This window comes from Hyaena hyaena, unplaced genomic scaffold (genome assembly GCF_003009895.1).
Source record: "Hyaena hyaena isolate Hyena2069 unplaced genomic scaffold, ASM300989v1 scaffold_121, whole genome shotgun sequence".
Lineage (NCBI taxonomy): Eukaryota > Metazoa > Chordata > Mammalia > Carnivora > Hyaenidae > Hyaena > Hyaena hyaena.
The window spans coordinates 2,706,391-2,733,416 of record NW_024080753.1 but is presented as its reverse complement, the minus strand read 5'-3'; the positions used below and the strand labels follow the sequence as shown (position 1 = coordinate 2,733,416).

Below are 27,026 nucleotides of genomic sequence, written 5' to 3'. Positions count from 1 at the left end.
GTCCAGGAATACCGGTTGGCAGAGACCAAAACTTGCACAAACGTGGATTGTAATTCTCAGGCTCGGTGGCTGGGGGAGGGCGGGGACTTGGGATGACGGGAGTATTTGTTGGACAACAATAATCCAGTGACTTTGGAAATCAAAAGAGGGTGGGTTCAGCTAAACAGAAGCTCAGGCCGACTGACGCGAGCGGACCCCTCTGTGTTGGAGGAAATCAGCATCCTGTCCTAAGATCAGTGTTGTAGCAAGACTGGCCGAAAACTCCTCAGCTGCCTTGGGTGTGAGTTTACTGCAGTTTGTCTGTATTTTAGAGAAACTTTGTCATCTTTCTGTCTTTTTGTCTTTTCGCCTCCTTCCAAACAAATCTGGGTTGAGTTTTATAAGAAAGAAATGACGTCTTTTTCCTTAAGGGTCTTTGACACATACTGGCTGGTTCTAAAGAGAGCAGGCTAGGTCTCTATCTTGATCCATTGCTTCTGGGCTCCTCAGTCAGTTTCCTTTTTTTTTTTTTTTTTAATTTTATTTATTTTTGAGAGAGAACACAGGTGGGGCAGAGAGAGAGGGAGACGGAGGACGGGAAGCGGGCTCCGCGTTGGGAGCGGAGAACCTGACGCGGGGCTCGAACTCAACAAGCTGTGAGATCCTGACCTGAGCCAAAGTTTAACGCTTAATGGACTGAGCCACCCGGGGACTCCCTCACCCAGTGTCCTATTAAAGAAAAAGCAAAGTGAGGACTGATGGGTGTGAGGGGGGTCGGGGGAGATGGGCACGGAGGAGGGCACATGTGGGGATGAGCACTGGGTGTTATATGGAAACCAACTTGACAATAAAGTATTTTTAAAAAAAGTAATAATAAAGAAAGAGATTTAAGTGGGCGATTTGAAGATGATCTCTGAGAAGTAGAGAAAGGGTATCCCTATCATGGTTTTAGAAGGGGACTTCTCTCCTTTCTGGTAAGATCCACATCTTTCTGGGATGTAGACAATGGTTGCGGTCATTCTTTATGGCTCTGCTGTTACGGTGACATAGGGCTCTAGAAACTTAGAGATTTATTTATTTGGTATTATCCCCAGACCAATAGGGTGTCTGTGAGTGGGCAAAAAAAGGAATCTCAGCCCTCTGGGTCAGGGTCAGGGTCAGGGTTTTCAGCTTCCCGAAGTGCCCAAGAGTTCCAATGTGGTTTGACCATCTTATGTTTAATTTTGTTTTTCTTTTGAGAGAGAGAGCTAGTCCACGCGAGCAGGGAGAGAGGCGGGGCTCGGGGGGAGAAAGAGAGAGAATGAATGAGAAGCGTCAGCAGGCTCCACACACAGCGAAGAGCCCAACGCAGGCTGGATAGATCATGACCTGAGCCGAAATCAAGAGTGGGACGGACGCTCAACTGACGGAGCTACCTAGGTGCCCCTTGACCATTTCACTTTTAAAAATAACTTCACTGGAGCGCCTGGGTGGCTCAGTAGGTTAAGCATCCAACTTCGACTCAGGTCGTGATCCCACAGGTGAGGAGTTTGAGCCCCGCATCCAGCTCTCTGCTGTCTGCACAGAGCTTACTTCAGATCCTCTGTCCCCTTGCTCTCTGCCCCTCCCCCATGCTCGTTCGCACTCTCTCTCAAAAATAAACATTAAAAAAATAACTTTACCATTTTATTTAAAAGTTTTTTTTTAATGTTTTTATTTATTTCTAGGAGAGAGAGAGAGAGAGAGAGAGACAGCGTGAGCAGGGGAGAGTCAGAGAGAGAGGGAGACACAGACTCTGAAACCGGCTCCAGGCTCTGAGGTGGCAGTCAGCACAGAGCCCGACGCGGGGCTCGAACCCACGAACCGCGAGATCATGACCCAAGCGAAAGTCGGACGCTTAACCGACTAAGCCACCCAGGCGCCCCTACCATTTTATTTTAAAAAATAATCTAATGCTATAAAAGTCACCCATTTTCAAGTATAAAATTCAGTGGTTTTTAGTAAATTGCGCCGTACACCAGCCAGCATGGTCCAGTCTAAGAATGTCTTCATGGGCCTGTTTCCGGTTAGTCCCTGTCCCCGCCCCTAACCCCAGGCGGCCACAAGCCTTTAGGTGTCCCCATAGGTTTGCCTTGTCTGGACATTTTGTGTAAATGAGATCATAACAACACATCGTCTTTTGCGTTTGGCTTCTTAGCATAATATTTTTTCTTTTTTAAAAACAACTTGATTGGGTTGCAATTTATATGCCATAAAATCCACCTGTATTTGGTGTACAATTCTATAATTTTTTTAGTAAATTTTCAGAGTTGTTCAGTCATCCCCACAATCCAATTTTAGAACATTTCCATCATTCCAAAAAGATGCCTCATGTCCATTTGCAGTCACTCCCTGTCCCCACCCCCTGCCTCGGGCAACCACAGATCTACTCTCTGTCTCTATAGATTTGCCTTTTCTGAATATTTAATGTAAATGTAATCATATAATGTGTGATCCTTTGTGTTGGCTTCTTTTCCTTGGCGCAGTGTTTTCTGCCGCTTCCCCCGCAGCCCGTGGCGGCGCGTTACTCCTTCTCATTGGACGCCTCCTGATGGACATCGGGCTGTTTCTGCTTTTTGGCTCTTTGCAGTAATGCTGTTACGAGCATTCGCCTATCAGATCTTAATATGAACATGTTTCATTTTCCTCGAGTGGAATTTCTGGGTCACGGGGTAAATTTCTATTTAACTTTTTAAGAAACTGACAGACCCTTTCATAGTGACTGTATCACTTTTCCTTCCCACCAGCCCTGCGTGAAGGTTCCTATTTATCTTTGTCCTGGTTGGTAGGAAGTAGTATGTGGTGGTTCTGTCTTGCATTTCTTTAGTGACTAGTGACGTGTCCATTCGTCCATCCGTCTCTGGTGGAATGTCCGTTCACATGTTTTGCCCATGGAGGCAATTCTTACTAAGTTATGGTGTGTGTGTGTGTTACTTGGCTATGAGTTTTTCACCTGATATATGATTTCAAACATTGTTTTCCAGGTCTGTAGTCTTTTCATTTTCTTAACGGTGTCTTTTAAGGTAAAAAAGTTTTGAAGTTTGGTAAGGTTTATTACTTTTTTCTCTTGTGTGTGTTTTTGGTGGTGTATATAAGCAGTCATTACTAATCCAACATCAGTTTTTTTTTCCTATGTTTTCTTTCTTTAAAAAAAATTTTTTTTAACATTTATTATTGACAGACAGTGAGAGACAGAGCGTGAGCAGGGGAGGGGCAGAGAGAGAGGGAGACACAGAATTTGAAGCAGGCTCCAGGCTCTGAGCTGTCAGCAGAGAGCCCAATGTGGGGCTCGAACTCCTGAACCGCGAGATCATGACCCAAGCTGAAGTCGGACGCTTAATCCACTGAGCCACCCAGGCGCCCCTCCTATGTTTTCTTCTAAGCGTTATAGTTTTAGCTCTTACATTTAGGCCTCCAGTACATTTTGCGTTAACTTTTTAAAAAATGTTTATTTATGTATTTTGAGAGAAAGCTCAAGAGAGCAAGTAGGGGAGGGGCAGAGAGAGAACCCCAAGCAGACTCCACACTGTCGTCGCAGAGCCCAGCATGGGGCTCGATCTCTCGAACCATGAGGTCATGACCTGAGTCAAAATCAAGAGTCAGACACTTACCCAACTGAGCCACCCAGGCGCCCGTTTTATGTAGGGCGTGAGCTGTGATGAACTATCTTGTGTTACAGATGAAGACACTGGAACACCAAATGTAAAACAACTGAAGCCACAGAGCTGATTAGTGGCATAGCCAGTACTGGTGTTCGAGTCTCCCGTTGCTTACTTCAGCATCCTTGTTCCTGTGTAAGAATTTGATTGGTTTCGAATATAAAATGGAAGATACAAGAGAGTAGTCACCGTCTGACTAAGGGAAATATTAAGGGATTAAGTGAAATGAATTAGGGGAACTATCCTTTATATCCTTTAAATGAAAAAAATTGATAGCTATTTTGAGGATGACCCTTTTGGACGTAGAATTTTTCTTTTGTGCATCCTATTTTGTAAGTTTTAAATCTCTCTCTCGGGGTGCCTGGGTGGTTCAGTAAAGCAGCATATTCTTGTTCTGAACTTGCTTTCATGTCGAAGTGTTTGGAATGTGTTATTTTGTAATAAGCTATCACCTTCAACATGACTCTGTGATTTCTACAGATTGCACTTATATTTTTCAGGAAACAAATGGATTTCAGGAAAAAGAAAACGTTTGGGGGATCGTTTGAATTTTTTGTTTTCAAAGAATTGTATTTTAGGGCTATGGTTAGACAATGCTTCCTTTCTGACCAAAGCACATGCATTTATTTGAAATGTCATTTTTTTACATGTGCTACTTGGCCCGTAATATTTGTGGGGTTGTTTCTCACATTCTGTTTTTCTCACTTTCTTTCTGGCAAAACCCTATAGAGAAAAGAAAAATTACCTTCCTTACCTTCCTGGAGCATATTAAAAGCAAACAGGTTGGGAATTCAGAGGACTTCCTTCTAAAGAAATGTAAGCATGCTTTGGAAAGATTTGAAGTTCTGTAAGTATGATAACTTGTAAAAGATGTTCATATTATTTATTTCACGGTCACTCATTCGTCTCGTCAGTGTTTTGAGCTCCTGACGAGCCATTATCATTGTATCAGAGTTTCTGCCCAGGTGGTGCACTACGCTTGACACGTGTTGAAATAGCTGAAAGACTGTGGTCTTGGGACCATACTGACCTGGATTCACATCCTGGCTTAGTTTTTATTACCTATGTGACCTTGGGCAATTTATATAGCTGGTTTCAATGTCGGAGTTTTGTCTGTAAAATGGAGGTAATGGGAGACGCCTGTGTGGCTCCGTCGGTTAAGCGTCCAGCTCTTGGTTTTGACTCGGGCCATGATCCCACAGTTCGTGATTTCAAGCCCTGAGATGATTCTCTGGGGATTCTTCTCTCCTGCTCTCTCTGTCCCTCTCCCAGTCATATCTTTCTCTCTCTCTCTCTCTCAAAATAAATGGATAGACTTTGGGGGAAAATGGAGATATTGACACTTATGTCATTGGCGTGTTAATGTAGATTAAGTGTAATTGTAGAAAATGTTAAGTTTCGGGGCGCCTGGGTGGCTCAGTCGGTTGAGTGGCTGACTGCGGCTCAGGTCATGATCTCTCGGTTTGTGGGTTCAAGCCCCGCGTCGGGCTCTGTGCTGTCAGCGCATACCCTGCTCTGAATCTTCTCTTCCCCTCTCTCTCTGTCCTTCCCCCTCTTGTGCTCTCTCTCAGAGAGAGAGAGAGAGAGAGAGAGAGAGAACTGTTAGAAGAAAAGGTTTAGTTTTTATTGAATGTTCCTTGAGGTAATGGTTTTTGTTATCTCTGACTTTCTTTTTTTCTCCTCCTTACATCCCCTAATTTTTGGCATTACCGTGAAATACGAAATGCTGTGTGATTTGAAATCTTGCAACACTTAAATATTTGAATCTGCTGTAATGCTTATCACTGCATTGTTTATTTTCTTCTAGATCTTATTAGAGTTTGTTTGTCTACTTATTTTTACTTTAGCGAGAGAGTGAGATGGGACACCTGGATAGCTCAGTCGGTTAAGCGTCTGACTTTAGCTCAGGTCATGATCTCCTGGTTTGTGGGTTCGAGCCCCGTGTTGGGCTCTGTGCTGACAGCTCAGAGCCTGGAGCCTGTTTCAGATTCCGTGTCTCCCTCTCTCTCTGACCCTCCCCTGCTCATGCTCGCTCGCTCTCTCTCTCTCTCTCTCTTTCTCAGAAATAAATACATCAAAAAATTTTTTTTAGAGAGAGTGAGAGAGAGAAAGAGAAAGAATCTTAAACAGGCCCCATGCCCAGCATGGAGCCTGACGGAGGGCTCTATCCCACGACCTGAGACAGTGACCTGAGTTGAAGTCAAGAGTTGGTCCCTTAACCGACCGTGTCACCCCGGCGCCTTTCGTTAAAGTGGAAGGATTCCCGGATTGGTGGTGGTCAGGGTGGGGTAGCTGCGCAAGGCCTTGCCGCCTGTGGTGCTGCCGCCAGTGTGGTGATGGCAGACAGGGAAGCCGTGTGGCAGGGGCTGTGCTATGTGCCTCTCACTGTCATACGTCTTGAAAAGGCTCCGTAAATGTTTGCTTGGATTAGGTTTAGAAACTTGTTCTTAAGATCTGTTTTTAATGTGCTATGATTTATGGAGCTTGGACCCTTTGGGAAAGACAACTCGTTAGCTTTATTCTCTACTTTCCCTTTTTAATTTTCATTAATTGTTCTCTAGCCACACGTTTTGATGTCTAAAGTAGTGGTTTTCAAGTACACATTCCAGGACCCCGCCTCTAGGCCCTCCGTAAACGTGAAAGAGAAAGACATCATGCGCGGTCAGTAGAGTGGTGCTTCGCGGTGAGCCGGTTTGCTCCCCTGGGTGGGAGGCTTGGCCGTGGTGACGTGATGGGTAAGGCCAGCATTGGGCCACTGACCTCACAGGGCTGTGGCAGATACCTATTGTATTTGGCTGCATGTAAGGGAAACATTAGTGGCTTAATAAAGTACCTCTTGCCCTTATGGAACTGGAGTGGCCGCCTAGGTGCCATTAGGCTCTGGGCTCCCAGTGTTCACTCCACTGCGCCTGGCTCGGGTCGCTCATCCTGGTAGTTGGCAGATAGTGCTCCCGTTCCAGGCTGGGGGAATATGGCAGAGGGACAGAGGCACGTGACCGCTGAGCTGGCTCCCTTTCAGAGAGCTCTTTCCTGGAAGCCTTACTCAGGGACTTCCATTCCTAGTTTATTGGCCAGAACCATGTAATTAGGCCATTTGCAAGGGAGGCTGTGAAATCAAGCGTTTTAGCTGGGCACGTTACTACGTCAAACAAAATAGGTCAAGGTTCTCTTATTAAAGAAGGGAAAATTGTTGGATAGGCAACTAAAAGTGTTGGCTTTGGGGTTTTTCTGTAGTTAAAATAATGAAGATGTTACAAGTAAATAATTTAACCTGACATATAGTGATCAGTTAATAAACATTAGCTTGAATCTAAAGAGGCAGTTGCTTACCAGTTAGGAGTATGGTGTTGAATCACCCCGTAGTTCTGGTTTCTAGACCTTGCTTTGTCTCCTACTAGTTTCTGACCTCAGTCTTTTTTTTTTTTTTTTTTTTTGCCTGCATTGCTTTCCTTACATTGCTTTGTAAAGTTGATCATACTAACTCATGGGATTATTGTATTAGGTGAAAAGCCCGAAATGCAAGCATAGTACGTGGGACACAATGCTGGTCAATGGTGCCGGTACTAACGAGGCAGTGCTGAAGGCGGGGCCGTTGTATTTGCTCTGCCTTAAGTCCTTTTTTCCTTGAAAATGTATGTCACTACTCGGTTGCTTAATGTATTGAGCGAATGTTGGCTGAGCCGCTCCACGCGCCCTTCTGGATGCTAGGGATGCAGCGGTGAGCGAGCGCGGAGTCTGCGATCCGGTGGCGCTGGGGGACAGAACCCAGCCGAGATGGCGGCGGGCCTCCTAGGGGTCCGGGGTAAGGGGTCCGGGGAGCCTCACCGAGGAGGTGGCGTTTGAAGAGAGACCCGAAGGACGTGAAGGAGCGAGTGCTGTGGAACCTGCAGGAAGCAGAGGGAGCAGCAGCGAGCGGAAGCGGGCGGGGTGGCTACGGGCCAGGAGGCGGGGGCGGGCCGGGGCGCCGGGGCCGGGGCGCGGGGCCAGGCGGGCCGGGGTGGTGGGACGTGTGGCCCCCGGGCCAGAAGCCCCGCAGGCCGTCGTGAGCGCCGGGAGGCCGCGCGGGGCGCTGAGCAGAGGCTGCCCCGCCGCCGCGGGGAGGAGGGCCCGGGGGCGCGGAGAGCGCGGCCGCGGCCGCGGGGCGGTGACGCCGGTGCCGAGAAGCCCGACGCCGGGCGGTCCCCTCGTCTGGAGTCAGAGGCTTGCCGTCGGATTAGACGGGGAAAGACTTGGGAGCGCGGCCGGAGCCCCGGGGGGGTGGCCTCCCAGGCGCCGAGCCGAGGGACTCCCAGGGCCACCCGGCGGGTGACGGTTCGTACGAAGCCACCGGCTGTGGGTGTCCGGGTCCGCCTCTGCGCGGTTTCGGGGACGAGGACTCGCGTCCAGCGCCTCGCGGGTCTCGGGGGCTCGCCCTCCAGCCCGGCGCTGACCGGGGAACAGGGTTTACGACACCGTCACCCTCCCGTCTGTCCCGAGGTCGCGGTGACGCGCGGTGAGCGGGGCAGGGGCGGCCCTTCGGGGCGAGGCGGCCGGGACACAGCGGCAGGTGCCCCGCGGGGAGGCCGTCTCGGGGCTGACTTGCTGCTTTCCTCACAGGGACAAGGCCCGGGTTTTCACCTCCTTTCTTAAATTTCTGGGTCTTGTAAGTGGCCAGAGGCCAAACCAGTTTTGAGGGCGCCTCCTGCGCGGGCACGTCCTTTCCGCTGTCCCGACGCGGAGCTGGGCCGCGGGAAGGGTTGCTGCGCCCGCCCGCCCGGTGCCGGACGCCCCCTGGCGCGGCGGCCAGGAGCCCCCTGGGAGGGGACAGCGGACTGGGAGCGCGCGGCCCGGGGGCCGCGGGGAAAACGCGGGGGGCAGCCGACGGAGAGGCCGAAGGAGGGCGCGTCGGTGCGAACGTGCCCGCTCCCGCGCGGCGGTCGCCCCTGCGTCCCGCGCCTCGGGCCGCGCGGCGGGCAGCGGCGGGACGGCACCGGCGGCGCGCGTCGGAGCCCTTCCCGGAGCCGCGGCCCGCCGTCGGCGCCTGCGCGGGCGCGCCCTGAAGCGAGAGCTGTGCGAGATGACGCCTGCTTTTGCCGTGCGCCCCGCGTCCTTGACTCTCTACCCTAAGGAAAGTGACGGTTGAAAGTCCGTAAGTTGACGTGTAGTTTGAAAAATTCCTCAGAAAGGGACATGCTTTAAAGAGACGAGTAATCTTAAAATTCGTGTCTCTTATCCCATGTTTTTAAAGTCTTAAAAAATTGGTGAATAGTGAAAATGATTATAAAGACACTTTATAGATAGCCTTCCCTATCTTATTTGCATTATCTTTTTCATGTTTTTTAAAAAATGTTTTATTTATCTTTGAGAGAGCGTGAGCAGGCAGGGGAGGGGCCAGCAAGAGGGGCCAGAGGATCTGAAGCAGGCTCCGCACCGATAGCAGCGAGCCTGATGCGGGGCTCGAACCCGCAAACTGTGAGGTCATGACCGGAGCTGAAGACGGACGCTCAGCCGACTGAGCCACCCAGGTGCCTTCTTGTTTACGTGATTCATTGTTATTTTATGTGAAGTAAAGGTTTTTCTAAATAAAGAAAGATTCATTTGCTTTTCTGAATCACTGGTGTTGGTGTTGAGTTTTTACCGTATTATCATAATCTTTATGTTAGAACTTTAAAATATTTTTTGATTGCTGAATAATGTTTTGGTATTTTTTTGGGGGGTAGGAATATGAGGGTCAATGGAAGTAATTGTTAACCTGGAAGAAGCGGGGGCTGTGAGCTTTTTTATCATCAGATGTGGGAAATGCTCCTTGTCTTTTGGCCGCTTGTTAAATCACACCTGAATTTAATATCTTGCTTCTAGAGAGATTTGTTTATTAAATGAGTGATTCTTTGTGTAAGAGAAAGGTGCTTTAGTGTGTAGACAGTTATGATCGATAATACCTAGGTTTAGTGTTTCATTATTAGTGAAGTTCTGTATTTAATAATGACTAGGAACTAATAACAGTTAAATCCCGGGGCGCCCGGGTGGCTTAGTCGGTTAAGCGTCCGACTTTCGCTCAGGTCATGATCTCGCGGTTCGTGGGTTCGAGCCCCGCGTCGGGCTCTGTGCTGCCAGCTCAGAGCCTGGAGCCTGTTTCAGTCTGTGGCTCCCTCTCTCTCTGACCCTCCCCTGCTCACGCTGTCTCTCTCTCTCTCTCTCTCCTACAAATAAATAAAAAACATTAAAAAAAAATGATAACAGTTAAATCCCCCAAATTCCTATGTCTGCATTTTTAACCCCAGCATGGCTTTGGTTTATTTAGGACATGCCATTAGTCTGTTTAAAACTAGTATTTGATTTTGTACGGATGAGATAAATGAGCAATGTTTGATGACGCAGGGGTAGAGAAACTGGCTTGAGAGTTACTTCTGGTTTAAAAAAATACCACTACGTAGCACACTTGGAAAAATTAAAATGAGAGCGCACTGGGAATACATTTGCACGTCAGAGACCTCTGTTGTCCAGGACCCAGGGTCCCCTGGAGAGGCTGCATTGTGCCTTCTGTGACTTGAGAATGCCTGTCCTCTGAGCCCGACGGTGCCGAGGGGCCTGGGGACTGGCTTCTGTCCTTGTCCTCGCGGCTGCCCACGTGGGGCTGGGGCCTCTCAGAGAAGGCGGGAGAGTCCTGTCTTCTTCAGGGAGCCCGCGGAGGGGAGTTTGGAAAGGAAGGGGTGGAAGAGGGAGAGCAGGTAATGGCAGACACTGCTGTTCTGCCTCGTGAGGCTTTGGGGTGAGGGGGGCTCGTGGGGTCCGGAGCCGACGGCCAAGGAGAATTCGTGGAGACGTCTTCGGCGCAAAACGGTGACGTTATTCCAGCACGGGGACAGCCCCACGGGCAGAAGAGCCGCCCTGCAAGTGTGGGGGTGACCGTTGGGAGGACCTGGGGGAGGGGCGTCGGGAGGGGGTTTCCCAGAGGGACTCTCACTGGCTGGGGACGTCCTGGAGGCCTGGCTGTGGTCGAGCCACGTGGTGGTCCCTCCAGCAGGGCCTCAGCCGTCGGATAGGACAGTGCGGAGTTCCTGGCCTGGAGGCCGTGGTGGGCTTGCCGTTCTCGGGTAACCGGCGGCGGCTCTTACAGGTTAACCGTTCGTTTTTGGTCGTTTCTCATTCTGGGGTAGGCTGGAGTCAGTGGCCAGGGAGTACCAGACACGTCCCCCCGGGGGGCCGGGTGCTGTGAGCCTGCCCTCGGCCCTCAGCTTGCCCCCCGCTCACGTGCAGAGCACGGGCAGCTGGCGGAGAAGCAGGCAGCGGGCCTGTCCGGTGGCGGCCCGCTGGGGCCTGTTTGTGCAGCCCGAGTGTCGCTGCCGCTCCGCCCTGGTCAGAATAGCCCAGGCACGCGGTTGGTGCCGCAGGCTGGCAGGTGTGTTCTTTCTTAGATGTTGGGTTTTATTTTGAGTTTTGTAGGACGTGAGCTTTGCCTCGTTATATTTGTGAGTTGGGGGGGCGCCTGGGCGGCTCAGTCGGTTAGGCGCCGATTGATTTCGGCTCAGGTCACCGTCTCACGGATCTCCAGATCGAGCGCTACATGGGGCTCTGCTCTCAGCACAGAGCCTGCCTAGGATTCTCTCTCTCTCTCTCTCTCTCTCTCTCTCTCGGCCCCTCCCCCTCTCAAAATAAATAAACTTGGAAACAAAATTTTTTTAAATCATAATGATTTGGGTTTATCCACTGTCCATAGTATGGTTATGTATGTCTGGCTTTGGTCTGGAACTTTCAAATGGATTTAAAGGCAACAAACATAGATTCTGTTGAATTATTTAATTATATGTAAATTGTGTTCAGATTTTAATGTCTGTAGCACGTTGATACTATTTGAAATTTGATGTCATACTTGAAGAGATTTTTTTTAGTAACAGCTTTATGGAGGTATAATTCATATACTGTGAAATTTGCCCATTTAATGTGAACAATTCAGTAGATTCACAGAATTGCACAACCGTCACCGTCTAAGTCCAGAACGTTGTCATCGCTTCGAAACCCCGTGTCCATTAGCGGTGCTCCCCGGTCCCCGTCCTCTCGTCTCCGGCAGCCTCTAACCTGCTCGCCGCGTCTGTGGATTCCGGCCGGAAGTAGAATCGTGTCACCTGTGGCCTTTTGTGTCTGGCACGTGTGCTGAGCACGTGTGCGGGGTTCACCCGTGTCGTAGCCTGTGTCAGTGCTCCTGTTTCCTTTTATCGTCGAACTGTGTTCATTGTGAGGGTGTAGCGCGTTTTTCTCTTCTGCTCCTCAGTCGGTGGACATTTGGGTTGTTTCCACTTCCGGACTCTGAGGCATAAGACTGGAGTGAACGTCTGTGTGAAAGTGCGTATGTGTCCGTGTCTTTCGTTTCCTTGGCTGTACACCGAGGAGTTGGAGTGCTGGGTCGTATAGTAACTCTATGGTTAACATTTTTGGGAACTGCCAGACTTTTTTTTTTTAAGTTTATTTACATATTTTGAGAGAGGGAGAGATTGAGGGAGGGGCAGAGAGAGAATCCCAAGCAGGCTCTGCACTGCCAGCACAGAGCCTGACGTGGGGCTCAAACTCACGAACCGCCAGATCGTGACTTGAGCCAAAATCAGGAGTCAGATGCTTAACCAGCTAGGCCACCCAGGCCCCCCCCCCCCCCCCACCGGACCCTTTCTTAAAGCGAGCACGTCATTGTATAGACCCGCCTGCAGTGTCGGCGCGTCCTTCCCAGCACTCATTCCGATCTTTTTTATTATAGCTGTCCCAGTGGGTGCGAAGAGCTATCTTACTGTGGTTTTGTGAAGAGATCTTTTAGACTGAAAACTTTGTGTATTAAAAGTGTTATCTACTGTACATCATATGTTAGCTTTTATTCTTTAAAATTTTTTTTAATAGTTTATTTATTTTTGAGACAGAGAGAGACAGAGCATGAATGGGGGAGGGGCAGAGAGGGAGACACAGAACCCGAAGCAGCTCCAGGCCCTGAGCTGTCAACACAGAGCCCGACGCGGGGCTTGAACTCACAAACTGTGAGATCATGACCTGAGCCGAAGTCGGACGCTTAACCGACTGAGCCAACCAGGCGCCCCTAGTTTTTATTCTTAAAGTAAATATTTGAGAACAATAAATAATGAATGAAATAACTTTAACACTGAAATAAATGATAATTACAAGGAGTAAATTTAAATCACTGTGGTGTTTGAGTCTGACTTTTTTACATCTGTCACGACTGTTCGACTATATAGACAAAGGCAGCTCTCAGTTCATGTTTAAGGTCTTCCTTTGCCATTTTCTGATGCACAGGAAAGTTGACTTGTAATTCGAAAGTGATTGCAAAACTACCCAGCTTTTTTTCTTTCCTAGAAAGAAATTTCTAAAATTTCTTCCCTAGAAATCCAGACAGAAATCTTCAGGAATATTTGAATATTTTAAGATGATAGAAATGGAAATGATTTCTTCTGGTAGTATATATAATAACATGACTTGTAAATTGGGGGAAATGCACATGTAACAACAGAATACCGTGTATTAGTTTGCCTTTTGCTGATGATAAGCTTCTCATTTTTACTCTGTCTCTGTTACTCACTCTTACTAGTTTCTATGGATCCTTTCAGAAAATTTTAACACATATATATCCTTTTGTAGAGAGTTTTGCTCTTAGCTTTTTTTCCACTTAGAAATTTAAGGATTTTTTTTTTTTAATGTTTATTATTTTTGAGAGACAGAGAGTGTGAGCGGGGGAGGGTCAGAGAGAGGGAGACACAGAATCCGAAGCAGGCTCCAGGCTCTGAGTTAGCTGTCAGCACAGAGCCTGAAGCGGGGCTCGAACTCACGAACCGCGAGATCATGACCTGAGCCGACTTAGCCACCCAGGCACCCCGTAATGTTTTATTTATTTCTGAGAGCGAGGGAGACAGCATGAACAGGGAAGGGTCAGAGAGAGAGGGAGACACAGAATCCGAAGCAGCTCCAGGCTCTGAGTTAGCTTTCAGCACAGAGCCCGATGCGAGGCTCGAACCCAGAACTGTGAGATCATGACCTGAGCCAAACTGAGCCACCCAGGCGCCCCAGAAATTTAAGTTTTAAAGCCGCAGGTGTTAAATTGCCTTCTACTTCTCTTAAGATGTTCAAATAATTAGCTCTATTCCAGGCTGTTACAGGATCTTATTAAAGTAAATACCTCATTCTCTAAAGTACGTGCTCTCCACAAGAATGTCTAGGATATTGAAAGCACATTGCATTTTACGTGAGGCATTCTGCCCAAAGTTGCTTTTACTTAATATAATTACTGCGTAGAGCCCTTTTTCTTTCCCTGTGCTCTCTTCTGCCTACATCCTGATACAATCCCTATTTGGGAAGAGGGTGAGACAAAGGAGAGGAAGGGGGAAAGAATGTAACAGTTGCTCATTTTTCCTTTTTTAAGTGTTTACAATCCATCTCTATTCAGGGCTGAGTGTTTGTACAGGAGAATATTTAGTCTGTGGTCATATGAATGATTAAAACGGTAAATAGAAAACCAATTTTAATGAAATGGGTATAGGTAGGGAGTTGGTGGGGGTAATTTTTCCTCATATGTTTTGGTTAAGATTTAAGTACCTTGTAGGCATGATAAACCTGTGCTACACTGCATACTTTAGGAGACACAGTTAGGTCTTTTAACAGTTTAAACATCCTACAAGAAGATAAAGGGTAAGGAAACAAACAAGAGAGACATTTATTGGGCATCTGTAGGTCCCGAACGCATAGTCAGAAAATGAAGACTTCCTCTCCTAACAGCAGTGGGGCCAAAGTTTAAATCTAAGTATTTTTTCAGTTAGGTGGGGTGTGAGGTGGGCTTTGAAAGCAGGGACAGGTGTGTATTAATATGTAGAAAGCAGAGCGCGTGGCTCCTCTAGAGGCATGGGGATGGGGATACACACACTTCATCTCGGGTGTGGAAAACAAGTGCACTGGTAGCTGCTGTGCTTTAGTAATCCGATGAGTGACATTGTGGGTATGGCGTTTGAAGATGATCTTATTAATGGTAGGGGGTGGATTGAAGCCTAGGCATTTCCTTTTTTTAATAACCCAGTGAACTTACTCGGATTTTACTAGTTGTATGTATACTGTACTTATTTGTTGTAAGTGGAATCATAAAATATGTAACTTTTGGAGACTGACTCTTTTTACTCAGCATCATGCCCTTGAGGTTCATCGAAGTAATTGCATATTAATAATTTGTTCATTTTTATTGCTGAGGAGTATTTCTATGGATGTGTCATAGTTTGTGTAGCCATTCATTCACCTGTTGAAGGCTATTTGGGTAGTTTCCAGGTTGAGGCTATTATGAATTAAGCTGCTGTGAATATTTATATGCAGGTTGCTGTGTGAACATCTGTTTTTATTTCTGTGAGATAAATACCCAAGCATGAAAATGCTGAGCTGTACAAGTCCACTGACGGTTTTAAAAGAAATGGCCAAACTGTTCTCCAGAGTGACTGTACCATGTTTTTTTGGATTTCCATTAGCAATGCATGAATGATCCCGTTTCATCACATCCTTACCAGCATTTGCTATTATCACTTTATTTATTTACTTACTTACTGTTTATTTATTTTGAGAGAGAGAGAGTGCGAGCGCATGCGCAAGCAGGGGAGGGGCAGAGAGAGATGGAGAGAAAGAAATCCCAAGCAGGTTCCGTGCTGTCAGCACAAAGCCCAATGTGGGGCTCGATCTCACGAACCGTGAGATCATGACCCAAGCCCAAGTCAAGAGTAGAACAGTTAACCGATTGAGCCACCTAGGCGCCCTGGTATTGTCACTTTCAGAGACATTTTTGTGAAGCCATTCTGGTAGCTTATCCATCAAACTGCTTTTGCACCTTTGTCAGAAATCAGTGGGACTGATTTGTGTGAATCTTTCTTTGGTTCTCTCGTCTAGTGTGTGTGTTTCTGTCCTTCTGCCAAAACCACATTGTCTTAATGAGTCTAACTGTATAACAAGTCCTCAATCAGCATTTATTTATTGAGAACCTACTATGTATTTTTCACATAAGTGTAATCGTCATGTAGTATCCTGTTAGGACCAGGTGTACGTCGTGGTGATTTGATATTTTTATACATTATGAGATGATCTGCACGGTAAGTCTAGATACCGTTTATCACTGTATAAAGTTATTCCAGTATCATTGACTAGGATATGATGTACTGTACTTTCTATCCCCACGATGTATTTATTTTATAACTGAAAGTTTGGACCTGTAATAAGTCTGAATCCTTTAACTTTGTTCTTCATTTTTGTGCTGGCTATTCTAGGGCCTTCCCTCTTCATGTAGATTTTAGAGTAAGCTTGTCTATTTGTACAGAGTGAATACCTTGCTGGGGTTTTGCTAGGAATTGCGTTAAACCTGTATATAGTCATTTGGGGGAGGTTGACAGTTCAGCACGTTGAGTTTTCTAATCCCACGAGCGTGGTAAGTCTTGCCAGTCACTTAGCTCCTCTTTGCTTTCTTTCGTCAGTGTTTTGTAATTTGCGGTGTATGGATCCTCGTCATATTTTCTTGGATTTATACCATTTCGTTCTTCTGCAGTATTTCATTTTAGGGGAGCAGGTTTCCACTTATTTGTTGTTCATATATGGAAATGGGTTGGTTTCATGTGTTGATTTTTTTTTTTTTTCTGGTGCAGCCTTGCTAACCTGTCTTGTAAGTTCTGAGAGCTGTTCTTACAGATTCCTTGGGGTCTTTAGGGACCATCACATCATCTAAAGTAAGGACATTTTTATTTCTTCTTTTCCAACTTGGATGCTTTTTTTTCTCTCTCTTTTCCTGCTCCATAATGATGGCTAGGATTCTGGGACTGTGTGGCCTAAGAGTGAGGAGAATGGACATCCTTCCTTTCCCAGTTCACAGGCATTCAGTCGTTCACCATTACGTATGTTGTTTGCTGTCAGGCTTTTTGTAGCTGTTCTTTTTAAATTGTTTTTAATGTTTATTTTTGAGAGAGAAGAAGGCACAAGCACGGGAGGGGCAGAGGGAGAGGAGGACACAGAACCTGAGGCAGCGCCAGGCTCTGAGCCCGACGCGGGGCTCGAACTCACAAACTGAGATCCTAACCTGAGCTGAAGCCGGACACTTAACCCACTGAGCCACCCAGGCGGCCCTTTTGTAGGTGTTCTTTATGAAGTTGAAGAAGTTCCCGTCTTCCTAGTTTGCTGAGAGCTTTTTCTTATGAATGGTGTTGAATTTAAGAGGTGTTTTTCTGTGTTAATTGATATGTGATTTTTTTCCCCCTTTGGTTTGTTGATATAATGTATTGCAGTGTTTTTTTCTTCGTATTGCACCGGCCTTCCATACGTGGAATAGGCCGCTTAGCTATTTTGGATTCAATGTGTTAAAATTTTGTTAAGGATTTTACAGCTGAGTTCATGAGAGACATTGGTCTGTAATTTTCCTAATTCTTCGAGTTGTCTGGCTTTGGCGTTGGCAATAGCTGGTTCCATAAAGTGAGCGGAGAGGTGTCCCCACTTCTTCCACTTCTGGAAAATGTAAAATGGCTATTAATCCTTTTGTCGGTGTCAGGTAAAGTTCTGGGGGTTTTTAAAAGAACTTTTCAATTACAAATCTGATTTCTTTAATAAGCTTAGTATTATTCAGGTTATCTGTTGCATCTTGGCTGAGTTTTGACAGTTTTCAAAGAATTGGCCCATGTTTTGGAATTGTGGAATTACGTGAAGTAAAGTTGCTGGTAGTAGTCTCTTCTCTTTTAGAAATTTGAAGTAAACATCACATAACAATACCCACCATTTTGTTTATTTTTTACTGTTTGTTTTGAGAGAGAGAGAAAGCTCATGCCAGCGGGGGAAGGGCAGAGAGAGAGGGATAGAGAGAGAGAGAATGAGAATGAGAATCTCAAGCAGGCTCCAAACTGACAGCATGGGCTCCATATCATGAACCGTGAGATCATGACCTGAGCTGAAATCAAGAGTCGGACACTTTTTTTTTTTTTTATGTTTTATTTATTTCTGAGAGAGAGAGAGAGAGAGCGAGCGAGCATGAGCAGGGGAGGGTCAGAGAGAGAGGGAGTCACAGACTCTGAAACAGGCTCCAGGCTCTGAGCTGTCAGCACAGAGCCCGACATGGGGCTTGAACCCACGAGCTCTGAGATCATTACCTGAGCTGAAGTCAGACGCTTAACCGACTGAGCCACCCAGGCGCCCCAGGATTCAGACACTTAACCCACTCAACGACCCAGGTGCCCCAAAACCCGCCACTTAAAAAGTGTATATTTCAGTGGTTTTTTAGCATATTCACATGATTTTGCAACCATCATCTACATCCAGAGGTTTTCATTGTCCCAGAAAGAATCTTGTTCCCCTTACGCAGTAACTTCCCATGGTCTTCTCTTCCTACCCCGGGCAACTAGTAATCTATTTTCTGTATGGATTTGCCTGATTTGGACATTTTGCATGAATGGAGTCCTGCAGTTTGGATTGGTTCATTTCACACAGCATGATGTTTTCAGGGTTAGGCCTGTGGTTATGTGTATCAGTGCTTGCTCCTCGGCCCCGGTCCTATGGCTCTGACCTCCGCTTCCCTCCTCTCTTCTCCGACTCCGCCTCTCTGCCTCCCTCTTATAAAGAAAGACCCTTATCATTACATTGGGCCCACCCAGATGATCCAGGGTAATCTTCTCATCCTTAATGTCACATAATAACCATGCAGTCTTTTTGCCATATAAGTTACATTCACCCAAAGGTTAGGACATGGACACCGTGGGGCCCCTTATCCTACCTACCATGTGGGCGTTGGATTTTTTATTATTATCCACTGCTCCCTGAGCGTCTGTTCTTTTTTTCTTTTTTTTTTTTCCAGCCCATTTTCTCTGTTGTTTAGATTGAGTGTACTGTCGATCTTGTCCCCAGGCTCACCAGATTTACCCTCCGTCATCTCTACTATTAAGCCTATCCAGCACTTTCTTATTTTGGAAATTGCGTATTTCAGTTGTACACATAATTTCCATTGAGTAGTTTTTAAAAAATAACTTCTGTTTCTTTGCTGAAATTTTCTATTTTTTATTTAGGGGAATTCTTAATTGTTTATCAAAGCATTTTTATGATGACTGCTTTAAAATTCTTGTCAGATAATCCCGAATTGTGACAGATTTTGGTTTTGGCATCAGTGTGGTTCTCTTTCTCATTCAAGTATGTTTTTCCTGATTCTTGGTATGCGGTTTAAAAAAGTTTTATCCTGACATTTAAGATACTAATGTGAGGAGACTCTTGATCCTCTTTACGTCTTCTGTTTTAGTGGCACTAAGTCTGTGTAGGTTCTGTGTGCAGGCCCGGGCCCGCTGCCGTGCAGTCAGATGCTCTGGCGCTGAGCCGCCCCGCCTCGGGCCCGCTTCCGTGAGCTGGGTCATCCCTGCGATGATGGAGCTGCCCGAGCTCCGGCAGTGCTCTTCCTTCTCCGTTATTCTGGCCTCACAGGAAGCCCTGCTTGATCTCTACAGGTGCTGCCTGGGCCGGCTGGTGGCTGCGGGCCCCGTCTCTGTGACTGCTGAGGGCAGGTCGCCTGCGCATGGCCCCAGGGGTGGCACGTCCGGCCGCCTGCTGGCTGGGGGTGAGCGCGGGTCCTGCTCATGCTGTGATGTGCTGGCGTGGGACCCTCCGATGTCCGGGGCAAGGACAGGGGACTGGGACCCTCCGCTGTCCTGGACTAGGACTGGGGAGTCCGTCTGCCTTCTCAGTCTCTGCTAAGCTTCCCCTTTCACAGTCCTTTGGCCGAAAAGCAGGATTTTCTTGTTCATTTGTCTGTCTGTGTTGGTGGCTCCCGGTTGGAAGCCGTTCCTGTGCCCAGGCATGGGTACGCGTGAGGTAGAAGGAAGCCCAGGGAACTCACCGCGGTGCTTCTCACATCCGGGGGCCCCTGGCTCATCTAACTTCTTTCTGCCTTTCAGGGTCATCTTGTGATTGTCCATTGAATTATTTCTAGGCTACTCCGTGTATTCAGAAGTGAGCAGCAGGGATGTGTGATCCCGCACCCTCACACTCCACAGCTGGGCCTGTGGTCGTCTTGACTCTCCCTCCCTGCCAGCATTTATTTATTTATTTATTTATTTATTTATTTATTTATTTAATGTGTATTTATGGAGAGAGAGAGAGTGTGTGTGTGAGCAAGCGCAAGCGTCGGAGGGACAGAGAGAGAGAGGGAGACACAGAATCCGAAGACAGGCTCCAGGCTCCGAGCTGTCAGCGCAGAGTCCTACATGGGGCTTGAACCCACAGACCATGAGATCATGACGTGAGCCAAAGTCGGAAGCCACCGAGCCACCAGGCGCCCCGCCCGCTGGTATCTGTCAGCAGTTCTGAGATTGTCAAGGCTGCTTTTTAGGGTGTCATGCGTTGTTGAGTGCAGGAGCAACATAAGGGTTATTGTTCGGTTGTGTGGGGATTAGAAATGCCATGTTCTTACCTATTCGTGTTTACTCACTTGCTGTGTATTTATCTTTAGGGAGCGGAGCAACGGCTGTGGTCCAGGCAGCGTACTGTACCCCTAAAAAGGAGAAGGTGGCGATCAAACGCATAAACCTTGAGAAATGTCAAACTAGCATGGATGAGCTCCTGGTAGGCGCCTCTCCTGTTTATTACGTGCAGAAATATACTCCAGTGTGTGTTCGCGGTGAAGTGGGAGAGAACCTGATATTTTTTATTGCTTTTCTAAAAAAAGGCTAAGTAATGTTTTTTGTAAATTTGTAAAATAAGTAAAATATTGTAAATTAAGTATTGTTTATTGTAAAATTTATAAAAATCCAGGTAAACAAAAAAATTAGTCGTAATCCTCCCATTCTGAGATTAATTCTTGCTATATAGTTTTTAGAGTGTGCACATTCAGATATCTTTATATTTTTATGGTAATGTCATTTACTTGTTCTTTTCATTGGAAAATTTATCAATTTTTTTCTGTGTCCGTAAATAGCGAATTCATATGTTTTTCGGTATGTGTGTGCTGTTCCCTTGCAAAGGCAGACCACGTTTCATTTAACCTATTTCTAATATTAGACGATTAATTTTATCATTACAAACCCTGCTTCCTTACTCGTCTCTTTCCTTAAGCTGGTGTCATGCTGGTACCACACGGTTATGATACCTGGGGCAAGAGGAATATGCTTGAAACGAGGCTTTGGGCCCCAGTCTGCATTGCGCCCGTTCACAGGGTGAGAGGCAGAGTGGCCGCCGGCAGCGTCGCCTCCTCCGAGGGCTGGGGGAGGAGAGAGGAGAGTCTCACGGAGGGCCGGCTGCGGGAGGGGCTCTGTGGCGTTAAAAGCTAGTCACACAGACGTTGTGTTGTTCCTCGTCCATGAGCCATGACGCCACGGCTGTTGCGGACATGTGGTCGCTTTCAGCAAGAGGCCACGAGTCGATTTTCAGATCATTTCACCTTGTAAATCCTCAGTTCCTTTGGCTTAAGATGGAAATGGTAATAGCTGCTTTGTGTACCGCAGGAGGTTTTTCTTGAGGACCAAATGATCCAGGACTTGAAAGCTCTAAACTGCCACGCAAATGTGAACTAATACAGTGACCGTCCCAAGTATTTGTCGAAGATCACGTGCAGTTAGTCGGTGATGGAAAGGCGGGGCCGGGGCTGGGATGAGCCGCTCCCGGCTCGGGCTTAATTTCTGGTGTGGCCCGTGCTGAGTATCAGGGGGGCCCGGGACACGAGGGAAAGAGGTGACAGGGTTACGCAGCGGACTTTGAGCAGGGGAAACGGACGCTTCTCTTTAGGAGTCAGTCATGGATGAGCAGAAGCTGAAGAAGAAAGTCGCTGGTCCGACCCTGAGCCTCTCCGGTGGGAGAGCACACACGAGAAGGGAGGTGCTGAAGGAGCTCCTGCGAGTGATCTTGGAGTCACCCGTGCCCGCGGCCGACTAGAGCGCCATTTGGATATCGAACTGCAGTGATTCTGCAGGAAGGCTGTGAATTGTAAACTCATTCTCTTGAGGAGAAACAATTTTTTTTAAATGTGTATTTTTGAGAGAGAGGGAGAGTGCCTGTGAGGGGCGGAGAGAGAGGGACAAAGGATCTGAAGTGGACTCTGACAGAGGAGAGCCTGAGGCGGGACTCGAACTCAGAAACGGCGAGAATCATGACCTGTGCTAACGTCGGACACTTAGCTGACTGAACCGCTCAGGTGCCCCTCGAGGAAAAGCAAAATTTTTACTATATATTAAGGCTGGAATTTGAGAAGCCCAGCCGGTACGAATGTGTATCATTTGTCAGTTATTTTACAGAACCCTTAAGGAGAGCATGAAGGTGAATGAAAGTCTTCTTATTTATTACTTAATGACTAAAGAAATGGAAGTTCAAAGGTTAAATAACTTGACTGTGTTCACATGATGATCATAGCAAACATCTCTTCAGTGTCAGGCGCTTAAGCGGACTTTACCCTCCGAAAGGCCTCCACGAGGCAGCCAGTAGCTCCATTTTAGATGAAGGAAGTAAATCCTACGACACGCGACAGTGTCCGGGTTAGAAAGCAGGTCTTTCTGAGTCAGGTCTGCTATTTTCTTCTTCACATAATACTAACTAATTATAATATTGGTTCACAAGTAGAAAGAACATCTGTTCTCAGATATTTGACATCTTGAAAGTAATATCTATGTTATTACACGGGAGCCTTACTTGCGGAGGAATGCATGTTTGGTGTAGCTTCGTGATAGAGTATTTCAGTATTTGGCAAATGAGTGAAGGGAGGAGGGAGTGACTTTTAGTGAAGTAACTTTAAGATAATTGGCTTTTTGGAGGCGGCACACAAGTAAGGTCCCACCAAAGCCTGAGGAAACTTCGGGAATATAAAGAATGCCGGGTTTCTTTGCAGTGTTTGTAGGGTCGGGACCGAGAGCTGAGTGAGAAGGGCTCTGTTTCGGAGAGTTAAGAAGCCCTTTTGTTTACCTTAAAAACCTTTAAGATCAACATACCAAACTTTCGGTGGTGTGATTTTGAATTTGTTTCAAAAGGAAAAATAAGCATGTACGTGCTTTGCCAGGGCACCGTATTGCTCTGACTCAGGATTTCCCAGCAGCTCCCTTCCTCCTGCTCAAAGCACTTTCTCGACAGTCCCCTTACCTGCTGCCGCCACAGCTTTTGTGCGGACTTCGGTCCGGCCGGAAGCTTTCCCAAGTATCGCTTAATGGTGACTTTTCATTCCTGGAGCTTAGCCGGACGTCTGACATTTAGTCCTGTTCTCTGAGTCCCCCAGTGCAAGCACTGCTCTCACCCCACTCAGTCAGCCCCGAACAGCGCTAATTCATTCACTCATACAAACAATTCTCCCATCTGTAAATGTCGGGGAGGTGGGGTCCCCTGGGTGGCTTGGCTGATTAAGTGTCCAGCTCCTGGTTTTGGCTCAGGTCATGAGCTCATGGTTCGTGAGTCGGAGCCCCGCTTCGGGCTCTGTCCTGACATCTCTTCTGTCTTGTCAGCGCAGAGCCTGATGCTGGCCTCAGCCGCACGAACCTGCAGATCATGACTTCAGCCAAAATCAAGAGCTGGACGCTCACCCGACAGCCACCCAGGCACCCCTAGAACTATATTTTGAGATAGTTTTAAACTTCTAGAAGAGTTGCAAAAGAAGTACAGAAAGTTCCCATATACTGTTGACCCAGGCTCTCCTGACGGTAACGTGACCACAGTGTAATTACCCAAACTGAGTAACTAGTTACTGATCATTTCAGGCCACCATCGCCCCTCGCCCGGGCCATAGCAACAGCCTTGGGCGGCATCTTCGCCTCCGGCCTTGCCTTCCCACACGTATTTTCTAATTGTAGCCCGAGTGGCTTGTATGAAATGGCACAGATACTTAAACCTCTGGTGCCGTCCCTTTGCTGTTAAGATGAAGCCTGAATTCTTGAACACACGGAGTCCTTCACGATACGGTCCCAGGTGAGCCAGCAGTCAAACCTGGAAAGCCTCCTTACCCTTCCTGTGTCAGCTGGTTCAGCTCACAGGAGGCCGCCTCTGCGGGTCACTCCGGCTTTTAGATACTTTGCCACTCCGGTGGAATCGTGCAGTGTCTCGTACTTTCCTATCAAACTGCTTCTTGTGTGTTAAATTAGTATCTAACTTCTTCACCAGACCGGAAGGGTCCCGAGGGCTCCCTGTCACATTCAAGCGCCCAGCACGTTGGTAGATCCCTGTCGGTAGATCCCTGTCGGTAGATCCCTGTCGAAAGCGCGAACTGCTTGCCTTAGACAGGTTTACTCATCGGGTCCTGAAGCAGGCCCTGCAGAGTTCATCTGTCCGCGCGCCTCCCGCCTGCTGCCACCGCCGTTTCCCGTGTCCCGCAGCACTGAACCTGCCCCTCATCTCCTTTGCGAGGACTTCTTACCTGCCTTCATTCTTTCTAGAGGATTCTCGTAACGCCCGCTGTCTTTACAACTCGCCACAATGTGTGTGGTTCTGTATGTTCCTCTCGTGTACTGCTCTTATCTCTCCTAATCTCTGTAGAACTATGTCAACAGGCAGGTGTTTACTTTGGTTTTACTTGGGCTTTAGTACAGATGACTGTGCTGGTGACTTAAGAGGTTGGAAAAATGTGTGAGGCAAGATCCTTGCCATAAAGGAATTGACATTCCAGTTGAGAAGACAAGAATAGACTATGGCTCACAGGGCGCTGCTCTTGAATCAGAGACTATGGGCAAGTTTTACACGATTGATTCTGCTGTACAAATACCAAGGGCATAGGGCAAGTACAGTCACTGAATAAGTAAAAAGTTGTATAAAGTAATATAATATTTAATTCATTCAATAAATATTTATTGAAGGTGTTCTGTGTGCCAGGCACAGCGTTAATTACGTGCCAGGAATACAGAGTCTTAGCTTTCACTGAGCTTAAAGTTTTGTGAAGGATACAGAAAAATAAATAAACAATTACTGTAGAATATGGTAAGTTCTGCAGTGTTTAGGGAATCTACTTTTTTTCATGGATTCCTAAAAATTCAAGTATAATTAACAAACACTGTTACATATTAGTTTCAGGTGTACAATATAATGATTCAGCAGTTTTGTACACTACCCATTGCTCATCACGATAAGTATACTCTTAATTCTCTTTATCTGGTTCACCCATCCCCCACCCACTTCCCCCTTGGCAACCACCAATTTGTTCTCTGTATGTAAGAGTCTGTTTTTTTGTTTGTCTCTTTATTTTCTTTGTTTATTTTGTTTTTTAAATTCTGCATATGAGTGAAATCATATGTTGTCTTCCTCTGACATATTTCACTTGGCATTATACCCTCTAAGGCCATCCGTGTTACGGCAGATGGTGAGATTTTTAGGCTGACCGTCGTGTGTGTGTGTGTGTTTGTAATGTGCACCAGCTTGCATTTAGGGATCCACTTTTGGAAGTGCTTGCCTTCAGAGAGCTTTCAGCCCACCAGGGAGGGACAGATAAATAAGCACCCAGTGTACTATCCAGTACATGTGTGCCGTGATGTAGAGATACACAGGGAGTTTGGAAGCAAACTTGGGGCGCTGGTGGAAATGATACTTTGGCTAGATCAGAAGGAAGAATTGGCATTTTTAGCTAGGGTAAAATAATGAAGGAAGTCTGTCTGAGGCAGAGGGAACAGTAAGGTTAGACGTCCATGGTTGAAGAAGTGTGCTGTGGCTGGACAGAGGGGGCTGTTTGGGGAGGGTCAGTGGAGGGAGTAGGATGGAGACTGGAGGCCCCAGATCCCTCGCGGCCGTATGAGGCATTTGATCTCCCCCAGCCCAATGTAGATGCGTAACCCCGAGGTGGGGGACAAGCTTAGAGGGTGCTCAGGTTTCCACTTGGGATTTAGTTTATGGCCTTGCCCCGTTTCAGGAGATTTCTTTTCAGAGTGAGAATTGATAATTATTTCACAAAAATGGGATGAAACAGTATTTTCAAAATAAAACCCACAAACCAGAAAGGATCCTCTGCCTGAATAGACATTTTCCCAAAGAAGACCTACAGATGCCCAACAGACTCACAAGAAGAAGCTCACCGTCACTCATCATCAGGGAAAGGCGAATCAGAACCCCCGCGTACCTGCCAGAAATCAAAAAGACAAGAAACAGAAAGTGTTGGTGAGGATGTGGAGAAAAGGGAGCCCTCGGGTCCTGTTGGCGGGAATGCAGACTGGTGCGGCCACTGTGGAAAACGGTATGGAGTCTCTCAAAAGTTTGAAAATGGAACTGCCGAATGACCCAGGAATTATCCCACTGCTGGTTATTTGAAAACACTAGTTGGAGAAGATATTTGCACCCCGGGGTTTATTGCAGCATTACTTACATTGCCAAGATATGGAAGCAGCGCAAGTGTCCATCTGTAGATGAATGGGTAGAAAAGATGGGAGTTTACACACACACACACAGTGGAATACTAACACATAAAAGATAATGGAGCCGCCGTGCCATTTGTGGCAACATGCATGGACCGAGAGGGAAGGATGGTAGGTGAAGTAAGTCAGACAAAGCAAAACAAATAGCATATGGTTTCACTTGCATGTGGAATCTAAGAAACGAAACAAGTAAACAAAGCACAGACTGTTGACAACGGAGAACAGTCTCCTCGTAGGGGCGCAGGGCGATGGGAGAGAGGTAAACTTGCAGTTATAAATAAGTAAGTCACCGAGCTGGGAAGTACAGCGTGGGGAATACAGTCAGTAATAATACGATAATGGTGTCATGTGTCTACATTTAACCGTGGTGAGCAGCAGTAGTATGTAGGATTGTCGAGTGACTGTGTTGTGTACGTAGAGCTAATCCAACATTGTATTTCAACTGTACTCCAGTAATAAAGGTAAACTTTAACACCAGAATAACGACAAAGCACAACAAAACAAAAACGAAAACCACCTTCTGTGTATGAGTCCATATCCTCTGTGGCTGTAAAGCCAGATTTCCCAAGATGCTTTTTCCAAAGGCACCTTGAAGTGAAAATGTGTATCCCCGCGGAGGCCCCTGCGCTGCTGTGTGAGGCTCAGAGGAGAGGCGCATGTTTCTAGCTTCAGAGATTGCGTGGAGTGAGTAGCCCGAGTGGACTGACGGAAACTGAGGGGATTTTAGTTTAAACTAAACTAAAAGAGGGGCGCCTGCGGGGCTCAGTCGGTTGAACATCTGACTTTGGCTCAGGTCATGATCTCATGGTTTGTGGGTTCGAGCTCCGTGTCGGGCTCTGTGCTGACAGCTCAGAGCCTGGAGCCCGTTTCAGAGTCTGTGTCTCCCTCTCTCTCTGACCCTCCCCTGCTCACACTGTCTCTCTCTCTCTCAGAAATAAATAAAGCATTAAAAAATAAAAAAAAAAAAAAAACTAACCTAAAAGAGCCGTGGAGATCTCACAGAGCCTGTAACACCGCGATTTACAAATCTGAATTCACTAACCTCTAGTCTCATCGTAGGCTT

General features: G+C 47.0%; 1 protein-coding gene across 1 annotated transcript in view; it reads left to right on the top strand.

The window, feature by feature from the left end:
* OXSR1 (oxidative stress responsive kinase 1) overlaps positions 1-27,026 on the top strand; it is a 98,766-nt gene that overhangs the window by 1,119 nt on the left and 70,621 nt on the right. Inside the window, exon 2 of the mRNA XM_039237205.1 lies at positions 20,113-20,225. Coding sequence (XP_039093136.1) covers positions 20,113-20,225 — 113 coding nt within the window. The remainder of the gene's footprint in view (positions 1-20,112; positions 20,226-27,026) is intronic.